Source organism: Marmota flaviventris, chromosome 14 (genome assembly GCF_047511675.1).
Source record: "Marmota flaviventris isolate mMarFla1 chromosome 14, mMarFla1.hap1, whole genome shotgun sequence".
Taxonomy (NCBI): domain Eukaryota; kingdom Metazoa; phylum Chordata; class Mammalia; order Rodentia; family Sciuridae; genus Marmota; species Marmota flaviventris.
The window spans coordinates 12,576,567-12,589,030 of record NC_092511.1 but is presented as its reverse complement, the minus strand read 5'-3'; the positions used below and the strand labels follow the sequence as shown (position 1 = coordinate 12,589,030).

At 35.5% G+C, this 12,464-nt stretch overlaps 1 protein-coding gene across 2 annotated transcripts in view; it reads left to right on the top strand.

Annotated features, from left to right (window-relative positions):
• The window catches only part of Smc6 (structural maintenance of chromosomes 6), a 71,909-nt gene that overhangs the window by 11,283 nt on the left and 48,162 nt on the right, over positions 1–12,464 (top strand). For both annotated transcript variants that reach the window (XM_027937780.2, XM_071601354.1), the window contains exons 3-7: positions 710–827; positions 3,290–3,395; positions 9,700–9,836; positions 10,655–10,716; positions 12,093–12,173. In XM_027937780.2, the coding sequence (XP_027793581.2) occupies positions 710–827; positions 3,290–3,395; positions 9,700–9,836; positions 10,655–10,716; positions 12,093–12,173 (504 nt within the window). The remainder of the gene's footprint in view (positions 1–709; positions 828–3,289; positions 3,396–9,699; positions 9,837–10,654; positions 10,717–12,092; positions 12,174–12,464) is intronic.

Below are 12,464 nucleotides of genomic sequence, written 5' to 3'. Positions count from 1 at the left end.
TTAAGTTTTATGTGAAAGGTCAAAGGAACTAGAGAAATGATTTTGAAAAAGAATGAAGTGGAATGATCAGTCTGGTCACTCTCAAGACACTATGTAGCTTAAGATCATGTGGTGTTGGTATTGGGAAAGACACATTAATCATTGGAACAGAAGAGGATCTATTCTAAACAGAGAAATAGACCAATGCAAATCATGGTGAATTTATTTTACATAAAGATGCAAAAGCAGTTCGATGGAAGGGAAGGTACAGTAACAACTGTACTGTAGCAGTTGTACATTGATAAAAATTAGCATCAGAGGGTAGTAGATGTAAATACAAACATGAAACTATAAAATTTTTAGAAATAAACTGTGGGAGAACTCTTTGGGATATGGACAACGTAAAGTTCTTAGAGACTTAATGCCAGCTGTATGAACCATAAAATAAAAACAATGTGTTGAACAGATTCCCCCCACCAACAAAATTTATCTGACCAAATAAATAAATATGACAATATTAACTTTGTGATAAAATTATTATATTCTTTAAAAATTCTATAATTAATGGTGGCTCAAAAGATTCACATTTAATTTCGTCTTTTTTTATTGACATTACCATTATTCACTTCTAGTAGCTTTTTTCATTGATAATACTGCTGGTCTTTCAACAAAAGTTTGAATGATTATAATGAGTGAATTAGACTTTTTTCCCCCCTTTTTAAATTAACAGACTGCAGCAGAAGTTGGAATAATTGAGAGTATTCATCTAAGAAACTTCATGTGCCATTCAATGCTTGGACCCTTTAAATTTGGTTCTAATGTCAACTTTGTTGTTGGCAACAATGGAAGTAAGTGCTTTTACCCTCCTCTTTTGACTGAATAGTACTTTGAGAATGCATTCACTTTTTGAAACTGATAACTCTTACTACTGATAAATATTTGTTTATGGGTCTTTAACTTGTGGTTATGAATATTCTTAGTAGATACTGTCATTCTACACTTCAAGAATATATTGAGTTAATTTTAAATACATTATTTAAGCTTTAGGACTAAATATTTCTTTTTTTTTCCTGAGATGAGTCTCTCACTATGTCCAGGCCTGTTTGGAACTCCTGGGTTTAAGGGATCCTCCTACTTCAGTCTCCTGAGTAGCTGGGATTTAATGCATGTGGGCCACTGCACCCAACAGTTTCCTGCATATTTTAAAAATCTCTTTACCTTGAAATCAGCACCATAGAAGAGTGGACAAGCTATCCTCAATGAAATTGAGGCAGCCTTGTATCTTACCTTGTCTAAATATTATAAGAGCATAAAGAAGTGCTTTGGGAATCTAAACATGAAAAAATAATTCTTACTTTTGTAACCAATGAAAACTTTTATGTGGCAGTGGTATATGTATGTGCTGGTTCTTGAATGAAAATTATAGATTCTTTATGTCTCATTTGGGAAGAAGAAATGTTCCAGGCAAAGATTGCTCATCCTCAGATGTTTGGAGGAATAGCTAAGATGTGTATGGGGAATGGTGAATAACCTTATATGGTGGTATGTATAGTGAGTATCAAAAGCTGGTTCTGACATGTAGAGTATGCTAAAAAGGATCTTGAATGTCACAATTAAGATTTTGGAGTTTTTCAGATGTTAGAGCCAGTTAAACTTTGAGTAAAGGAATGACACAGCCACGAATTTTGAGACAAACTGGCCACATTGTGGAGGATAGATTAGAAATGGGGAAACATAGGAGACAGAAAGACCACTTACTTTGGCAGCTCTTGTGTTAGGCCAGCAAGGTACCAGGTGTTGATAGCTCCACCAAAATAGTGCGTAAGGAGAGGAGGCATGCCATAGTCTACAACCTGGGGACAATGCTGGCTGGCATAGGAGATGACATGTGTAGCTCCAATGTCTGTTTTGTTCTTTTTTCTCTCTTCTCCAGTTAGTCAAGAAGTCACTGGTTTTTAGTTTTTAGGTTTTTTTTTATGTTTATTTTTTAGTTATAGGTGGGCACAATATCTTTATTTATTTATTTTTTTACTTTTATGTGGTGCTGAGGATCGAACCCAGTGCCTCATGCATGCTAGGTGAGCGCTCTACCACTGAGCCACCGCCCCAGCCCTAAGTCAGTGGTTTTTAGGAAGAGGGCATGGGCAGAGAAAGGGAGCAGTGCTAGAGAGATCACATGAGACAAGAAATAAAGATTCCTGGGTTCTGAACTTAGGTGTTTTTTTTTTTTAACCTTTGGAACAATTATTTTATTAAACATAATAGAAAGGTGAAATAATGCAAGTGGTAGAGGTAGTACATTTGGTAATAAGAGAAAAGGAAGCAAGAGAGAGTTAGAATAGGAACTTAAAAGTCATTCCAGGAAGTAAATTGGATTAATCATTGGTATATATGTTGGCTAATTTTGGGTATAGCTTTGTTGATCATGGAGTTCAGAAAAGATTGCCATATTCTGAGTAATTTTTAGAGATTTTGAAATTGGAGCTTTTGATATTTTATATCTGTTAGGATAGAAGTAAGACTTTTCAGAAAGCTAGAAAATGAATACTCAAGTTGGGAATAATATCAAAATGTTATATAAAAACATCTTTATGGTTTTGCTAGGTTTTTTTTTCCTATTTAATAAGTCCATTCATTCAACAGATTTGTGGGTAATCTATTTTGTGCTGAAACTGAGGGTACAACATTTTTTTTATTTTTTAAATTTTATTTACATTTAAGTTTTCGGCAGACACAACATCTTTGTTTGTATGCGGTGCTGAGGATCGAACCCGGGACGCACGCATGCCAGGCGAGCGCGGCTACCGCTTGAGCCACATCCCCAGCCCCCTGAGGGTACAACATTGAATGAAAGAGACAATTCCTGTACATATGGAACTTATATTTGAAAGATGTTAAAATAGTTTTGATGTCTGAGAATTTGTGGAAAAAGCAATAATTGTACTTAAAATGTAGTTAAAGTTACATAAAGCATATTTATTTAAGTAGAGGGATAAGTTCATGTACAGGGCTGATGAGCCAAGACAATATAGTGAGTTTCAGATTGGAAAGGTATCATAGTTATTCTTTGTGCTTCCTTATTAGTGACAGAAACTTAATTCCTGAAATAAACTAATTTTTTCTTAATAGTAGCAGCTAAATATTTCATGAATTTTACAAATCTTTTTAAAGTTTGCTGCTTTGATACTGGAAGAAAATTAAGATTGAATTATAACATTTCTGAATGAGACTAATTCATTTTGTAGTCTTGTATCAATTTGTAGAAGTCAACTTTTAATGAATGTGATTTCTTCAACACCTGTTTCTTTAGGTGGAAAGAGTGCGGTACTCACAGCTCTTATAGTTGGTCTTGGTGGAAAAGCAGTCGCTACTAATAGAGGATCCTCTTTAAAAGGATTTGTGAAAGATGGACAGAAGTAAGTGTTTGTTTTCTTTGTGTTTTCATTCCTTCAGTAAGAAAGAGCTGCTTTTGATTCCCAGTTCATGTAGACATGGATGGGCATAAAGTGCCTTCCCAGAATGGGAACAGAGGTTCCATATCTTCATTCCTTTCTCTTCCCCTTTTGCCAACGTGGCCCACTGTTGCCTGTTGTCTTCAGGTTTCAGATAGTTTGTGTAACTTCCTGCCATTTGCCTGTCCTCCTACAGTCATGCTTCTGTTACCTCTTTGGAAGCAGTAGCAATGATAGATCTATGTATTCTGTTAATAAAGGGATATTTATAAACATTACACCTTCCTGGCTATAGAGCCAACCCCCAGCATCAGCAAGGCCATGTTAATATGATAGGGGTAAGAGCAAAGTCAGTGACTGGTCAAGTGTTTCTGCACAAAGTTTCTATCTAGCTTTTTAAGAATTTCTGGGAAGTATTCTACTCTGATTCTGCTTTTATTTCCTTTGTCCAGTGAGTTTGATTTGAGGACATTAATCACCATAAGTCTCTTTGTAGATTTGTCCAGACCCATACACAGTGGTCATATCACAGTAATGACTGTCTTTTTTGTTTTATGTTCATATTACTTTTTGTCCTGTATTGCCCTTGTAGTATATAACCATATATTATGTCAGGTTTGTATCATTATGCACTTGTTGCCTTTTGCCACTAGCAGCTATCTCTCCAGGGTGATCTCTTTATTCTCTTTCATACTACCCCAGAAATCTCTGAGGGAATTCTTATTTCTCATAACAGTTAAAATGTCCCAAACTGTTATGTTCTTGTCTAGCCTGAGGCTCTTCATTTTTCTCTCATGCACTCGATACCCAGAACTTTGGAAGCTTTGATAATTAACACTGATATCTTTTTGTCCTGTATTAGATTTTCCTTCTCTTTGTTGTTGGTATGGATTTAAATTCTTATTTTATTACTCAAAAATAAAATGAGTATAGGATATGAATCTGGATTGCCAGCTTTTGTATGCTCAAAAGCCTTAGAGGAATCTTAACTTTAAGCTAGGATTCCAAATTGATGAAAGAGAATAAAAGATATACAAAAAAATCATTTCCCATGTTATGTGGCCTTGAAGAGAACTATTTGATGTCAATTCTCTAATATAGTTTCTTCCATTTCCACTTACCTTATTTGGGTCCCAGCCCAATAAAGTCTTCTGATTTCCTCCTCCCTCTAAATAAAATCATGTCTGAAGTAAAAAATTCATTATTTTTTAACCCTTTTAAGTAAATGGTCCCAACTCTTTAATTATACTTAACTTGGTTTCTTAGGTGTCCAGTCACCTCATTTACTTAGCCAGATAATAGGTGACTCTTTTAAATAAAAGTTTCAGGAAGAAATGATGTTTTTATGTATCGTTCAATGTTTTATGTCTCAAATACTTCAGATTTTAGTTTTTCCTTTGGTAAGTACTTGGATTAAAGCAGAAACTTCTTACTGAGAGCTGTCCTGAATACTATTTTAAAAAATACATATACTAGCTTACACAAATTATTGGCTTTAAAGGACATGACTGCCTGTAGTGGGGAACATTAATATATTTGAAAACAGACTTAATAACAGCAAAAAAATCTTTAACCTGAGCTTAGTCTTCTTTTTACTGACTTTATCTTAAAATGGAACTAAAAGCAGAGCTTTTCCAAACCCATTTCTGTTCTTTTTAATCATCCTTTCTTTGAAATGTTTGGTATCTGTAAAAGTTCCTTTGCTTAATAGACTCTGATTCTGTCATCACTGTTTTGGAGAATGGACTAATTGAGATTCTCAACTCTGTGCATATTTCTGTGTTCCACATCTAGAGCCTCTGCAGCTGTCCGTGTTGCCTGGAGCTTGTCAGTCTGGCACAAGCTTGAGGTTGTCCTGAAGACTCTCCCTCCATCTCAAACACTGTGCCCCTTCCAGGCTGTAGGCTCCCTTTTCATGGGTATTTTAATTCTTCTTGGAGCTACTTGGTTAACATGGTTAGGAGATGCCAGAGAATTCTGCTTAGAGACACTTCCTGGAATTCAGTCCTCTGATTGTCCACCAACCTTTTACAGTGGTTTGGGGTCAGTGAATGAATTCTCCTAATGTAGTTTGTCACATGAAAATGTCTCTATGTGTAACAAGGCCTTAGGTCACTTGCTTGAATATGTTCAGTTCCTTCTTTCCACTCTTAGCCTTTCTAATACTAGCTTCACTAGCCCTGGGATATTTGCAGTTGTTATGTTTTTGATATCAGCTATGCCATGGTTATGGAGGGACAAAAACTCATGCTCTGTTTTTTTGCTATTAATTTACTTAGTTAAGGATATGGAATTTATTGTAAGGAACTCAGTACCCAGAGAGCAGATGCATCATATTTTTACATTAACTTTGTCTTGTTGCTGTTTCCATTGGAGTATGCTGCTACTGGCTCTCATTGGGTAGTCAGATTCTTATGTAATTGAGAAAGAAACCAAATTTTTACTGTGGTACTGCTTATGTTGTTAATGGGGGCAATGGCCAGCATCTCATTGTGGGGTTCTTCTTGCCAAGGAGGGTAGAAGCCACCTGGAAACTTACGTTAATTAAGTTTAAGTTAATTAGTGAAGAACAAAACACAAATAGTCAGAAATATATTTACATAAAGCAGAGCCCCTGATAGATCTAGTTCACATGGGGGCTGGAACTAGACAAAGGAAAGATGGCTCTCGTGGTTTATTTATGGGGGTACATCAAAGGCAGGGATAAGGCTTCAAGGGTGGAGTCTTGCTTCTTGATGTCTTGGAGTCAGCAGGTTGATTGGCATCTTAACAGTTCACACCCATCTCAGGTGCTGTGTGGGCCACGGCAGAGCAGGATAGAAATTTACACTGTCCCAGGGCAGTTGACCAGAAAAAGTGTCCACTGGTCATTCCCAGACACCAGATGTTTCTATCCACTAGGCTTTAATGCCCGGTGACCCATACTCAACCCATGGATGGCTCGTGACATGTTGTCATTCTGGAAGAACTTTCATTTATAGTATCTATTTTTACTTCGGAGTCTCCTGTATTTATAGACATTGGGTATAGTTCTTGGCCCAAATTCAGCCTCAGCAAAGTCCACAAAGGGGGAGATAGTAAAGTTATTGCCCTGATAACTTGCTTTTTCCTGTTTCCTTGTGCAGAATTTTTTTGAGCATTTATTAGGAGGCTTATTTCATAAAAGTTAAGTTTTCAAAAAAAACTTTTCTTGTATTTATTAAACTTAAGAGTAGGAGCATAAAGTTCCAAATATATTAAAAATAGCTTTCAAATGGAAGGAGTAGCTAGGAATGAACATAATAAAGTAGATGTTTGTTAATCAAGAGAGATGTAGATAGAGCAAATATATGTAGTTATTTTGAAAATGTTTTCATGAGGTGTATTAACTTAATTCTTAGTAGTAATGGTCATTAATGAAATAAAATAATTATTTTCTCCATATCTCAGGCTATTGGCCATTCCTCTGTCCTGTTTCTGTTAGTGGTTCTTCTGTTTGTGTATAATCAATCGGGGAAATAAAAATCTCATTAGTTATAGTTTTTCAGGAACATATCTTCCCCCCCCCCCCCCCCCCCCCCGGGTACTGGGGATTGAACTCAGGAGCACGCAACTATTGACTCACATCCCCAGCCCTATTTTGTATTTTTTATTTAGAGACAGGGTCTCACTGAGTTGCTTATTTGCACCTTGCTTTTGCTGAGGCTGACTTTGAATTGCTATCCTTCTGTCTCAGCCTCCCCCCACCCCCAGCTGCTGGGATTACAGGTGTACACATATCACTTTTTGTGTGTTTTGTTTGTTGTTTTTTTTGGTACTGGGGATTGAACCCCGCGTAGAGCTTTACCCGGAGCTATCCCCAGTTCTTTTAATTTTGAAACAAGATCCTGCTAAGTTGCCGAGGCTGATCTCCAACTTGTACTCCTCCTGACTCAGCCTCCAGAGTCTCAGATCACAGGCATGTGTCACTGGACCTGACTCTGTTTAAATTAGGTAATTTGGCTAAAACATAAATAAATAATATAATTATTAACAATTTACTCAGGTGGCTCTAGTAAAGGATGTTTACCATAAAGATGTAGGAACATATTTCTGGGAAGCTGAAGGGAGAAAGTATAGCTGGGTCTCATGAGGAATCAGTCTAAGGAACCGCAGCCTCTTTTGTTTTTGTCTTGTTGTCTCTGTGTGTATCTTTGTCTCTGGGCCTCTGTTTCCCTCTCCTTTCCTTGGGTCTGCTCTGCAGCACTTCTCGCACTCTTCTTTCTTTGCTGGCTGTACTTCTCTATGTGTGCTCTCCTCCTTCCTTCTCTCCTTGTGACCCACGTGGGTATGTAACTGTTCTTTCTCATTGTCTCTGGAGGAGTTTGTGAGTGCTTTCTTCCTCTTCAGTTTAGTTTTGTCACTGTGTCTTCATGTGTACGAGTTTCTGTTTGTGTATGTGTGTGTGAGAGAGAGAGAGGGAGAGAGAGAGATAATATTGTATTCTCTACATCTGAGATTCACTGCCAGTATCTGTGGGTATGTGGTTCTTTCTGTCAGCCTGTCTAGGTGATTTCCTAAAGATCTTATCTTTATGTTCTTTGTTTTCTCGTAAGAGAAATAATAATGTACTAAATTGGTTTCTGTACTTACAGAGTCCTCATACTTTATAGCTCCAAGGAATCACTCTCTCTTGATGTCTAAATTTGAATTTTAAAAAACTATTTTGAAAAAATTTAGACAGAAGTGTTGCAAAGATAGTACAATAATTTTCTGTATATTTTTCACCCATTTTCCTTAATGTTGGCGTCTTACATAACTAAAGCTATATAGTGGTCTTTAGTATGATGTTAACTAAAATAAAGGCTATTTTGGGATTTAAACAATTCTTCTCAAGTTGAATTTTGAAAGAGAAGAGAATCTGATTGCTCCCTTAGTACAGAGTTCTAGATTTAGCTCAGTCCATGCAGGAGGGGATGTGGAATGATAGGAATGCTAAGCCCTTTCTTTCTGTGGGGGGAACTTTTAAAGAGGAAGGGAAAGCAAGAGAGCAGCAGACACTTCCTGTCATGTCAGTAGTTTATAGTGAAGCTCATCCTGAGTATTTTTCTTACATTTCCTGTAAATGGGAAGTTTTGGAATATGTTTGCAAATTCATGAAAACAAGTTTGTTAAAGGTTTCATTTAATTGCTAATTAAAAGGGTTTTGTATCAAGACTTTAGTATTTGGGCAGATGTTCATATGAATCAGAGAAAATATTGTCTGCTTTTGTATATAAGCAAATTATTAAGTGTTCATTAATGAGTTTTTCCCAGGCAAATGATTGATTCCCCCCCCACCCATGGTATCTTAAGATATTCATGGCTATAAATGCTTTAAACTTGTTAAAAACTTTAAAAACAATAACAGGCTGCCAGGCAGATTTATACTTTTAATATTCACATGTATTAGGCTGCATTATAACTCTTTCAAAGTAATTCTTTTTTTAATGATAATGAAGCTTAGTTGTAGTTGGACACAATACCTTTATTTTATTTATTTATTCTTACGTGGTGCTGAGGATCAAACCCAGGCCTCACATGTATAGGCGAGTGTTCTACCACGGAGTCACACCCCAGCCTAAGATTCACAATCTTTTAGCTTTTTGAAATGTATGGTACCTTGTCATCTATAGTTTTCCTGCCACATGCAGTAGCATACCAGAGTTTCATGTCCTAACTGTAATCTAATATTCATTAATTAATCTTTCACCATTTATCCACTCCCACTCTCCCCAGTTTATGTCTCTTGATATCAGACATTTTAATTTCTCATTGGCAACTAATTAAAAAATTATCATTGCCTCTCTTAATTATAATCCTTTTAGAAACTGTTATTACTTTAAGTACTATGATTCTTAATCTATCATTCTTAAAGGCAGCTGTTGGTATGATTCTTTATTATGTAATTTATAGTAGGCAGTATAATGTTAAAAATGAATAACTTATGTGTATGACTTGATTACATGGTCCTTATAGGAAAATGCCTAAATTCAAGGTGTGGAACAACCAATACTTAAGAGTGATTGCACAAATTTGGTATTTTTATTATGCATACAATAGTGAATTATTTTTTATCAAGCTTCTGTTCTCAACTTTTTTGTCAGGCACAATATTTTTAACATTCTGTTATAGACCACTGTCATCAGCTGTTGATGTAGTTTTCAGTGAATTAGCTGTTATTTGGGGGGTGTTGAAAATATTTGAAAATCTGGTATCCTACTATTGTAATAGAACTGTATCTTTATGTGACTTATCTTCATTGTTTTAGCTCAGCAGATATCACAATAACATTAAGGAACAGAGGAGATGATGCCTATAGAGCAAATGTGTATGGTGATTCCATAGTTGTACAACAACACATCAGCATGGATGGAAGTCGATCCTATAAACTAAAAAGTGAAACAGGTTTGGTTTGATTTTTCTTTTTTTCCACATGAAATATTAGTAAATAAATAAGTACATTGAAAGGACACTTCTTCCCAGTCTCTTGAAACCTCTTACACTGTGGTTGATTTGTATGTATGCATACATACACACATATAGGTACTTGCATGTATTATATGCATGTTTTATCACAGGACATTCTAGTGGCAAGATCATGATTAGAAAAATTGGGCAGTTTGAAATTAGAAAAATTGGCCAGGTGCAGTAGCACACACCTATAATCCCAGCAGCTCTGGAGGCTAAGACAGGAGGATTGCGAGTTCAAAGACAGCCTCAGCAAAAGGGAGGCACTAAGCAACTCAGTGAGGCTCTGTCTCTAAATAAAATATAAAATAGGGCTGGGGATGTGGCTCAGTGGTTGAGTGCCCCTGAATTCAATCCCTGATACCCCCTATGCACCCACTGCCAAAAAAGAAAGAGAGAGAGAGAGAGAAAGAAAGAAAGAAAGAAACAGAATGTGCCATTTTGTTCTCAACTACAGATCTCCTTTCATTTCTATAGTTTCTATAGCCTATGGAAAGAAATAGTTAAGGTAGAAAAGGACATAAAGAAAGAGATGAAAGTTTAAAGTTTACTGCACATGGGCACATTTTCCTCTTCTGTATTCCTGAGTCATAACTAGACTTTTATCCCCAGTTCACTCAGACTTACACATATTTAATGATACTTTTCTTGATGATACAATGAAAGGTCATTAATATTTATATTTAATAGATAGTTATACTTTTTTCTGTATTGCCCTAGAAGCAGTATGATTATTTTATGTTTCTCATAATTAGGTACTGTGGTTTCTACTAGGAAAGAAGAACTGATTGCAATTCTGGATCATTTTAATATCCAGGTAATTGCTAAATTTGTGTTTTGAATTAATGCAACTAGTAGTTTTTGGTGAGGTTTCACTTGTGTTATATAGATAACTAACATGTTCTAATAGGAGTGATATAAACACAGGAAGTACACACTATAACTGTTGCTAGTGAAGTTCTTTAAAATTTGCTAATTCAACATGATTTATTTTAAGTGCATGACATCTTACTTTGGTGCAGCAGTAAGGAGCATCTAATCCAAATTAGTATATGCTGAAATTTAAAATTGATAAGGCTATAATATTTTTTTTGCTTTCAACTATAATCAAAGTAGCACCTTTGTTTCCTATACTCAGTTGCTTAATTTTTGAGGAGGAAAAAAACTCTTTTTCTAGAAAGAACAAATTTTTTGTATGTATTCTGAAGTTATTGGTCATGTTTGTAGGAACGAAGGATTGAATCTTTTTGGCTGAGATACTTTAGCGGACTTAATTGAAAATGGGACACACATGGTATTATAATATTAGCACTGAAATTGTCTTTAGAGATCCTCTGCTTCAGACCCTTTTGTTTGCAGGTTAGAAACTGGGAGCCAGAGAAAGTAAATTTGTACTTCAGGTTGTCTAGATGTGATTGGTGGTAGAGCCTGGATTGGAATCAGGCATCACTGTTTGATTCTAGTTCTTTATCTTTTGTTCCCTATCCCAAGATTAAGATCGCCAAAACTTATCATCAAATGGAAAGAACAGTTAATAGTTTGTGTCTCTTCCCCAGTTTGGTTTAATCACAGTTATCCAGAATAACATTGTGTTGTGGTAGGAATGTCCTGTATCTCTTCTGTCTGGTTTGGTAGTCCCTAGCTACATGGGCTCTTGATCACTCGAAGTATATGATCGAGAAATTGAACCATCCACATATTTGACAGCTGTGATCCCAGGGACATAGGAATGGTCATCTATAAAAAAAGATGAGAGCCAGGGATATATATATAGCTCAGTTGGTAGAGTGCTTGCCTCGCTTGGGCAAGGCCCTGGGCTCAATCCGTAGCACCACAAAAAAAAAAAAAAAAAAAAAAAAAGACGAAAGTAAAAACATTGTAATACCAGCACCTCAGAGGGTTCTTGAGCTTGTATCCTCTTATTATGGAAAAATGTTTAATTTTGACTATAGTGGGTTTTTTTTCTTTCTTTCTTTCTTTATTTGGTATTATGAAATTTTGAAACATTTTTCCCTGTGTTAAAAAATTTGTGACATTTTCTCTGTATTTTTACCCTGATGTTGTAACCATTAGCAACTGTCTGTTAGCCATTTTGATGATATCCTGAGTCAATTATAATGTATATTTCACTTTATTTTTAAGGCATCAAAGTGAAATTTTTAAAAGTGAACTTTTGTTTTTTGTTTATTTTAGGTGGATAATCCAGTTTCTATTTTAACACAAGAGATGAGTAAGCAGTTCTTGCAGTCTAAAAATGAGGGAGACAAATACAAAGTAAGAGTTACCAAAGTAAATACAAACTTAACCCCCCAGTACACCTAGATGTATGCCAAGCATTATTCTTGTTAATGTAGATACTGATTCTTTTTCCTCAAAGGCACTTACTTAAAGTAATATTAGATTATAAAATTATTGAATAAGGTCTAAGTATAATATTCTTGGTAAATTCTTGCTTTATTGGTTTTTATTTTGAAAAAATAGATTTTTTATTTTTTGAAAGAAAATATAAGGCAACAATTGACTATACATAATAACTTGTAAACTTTAATTTGTTTAAAACTTAAA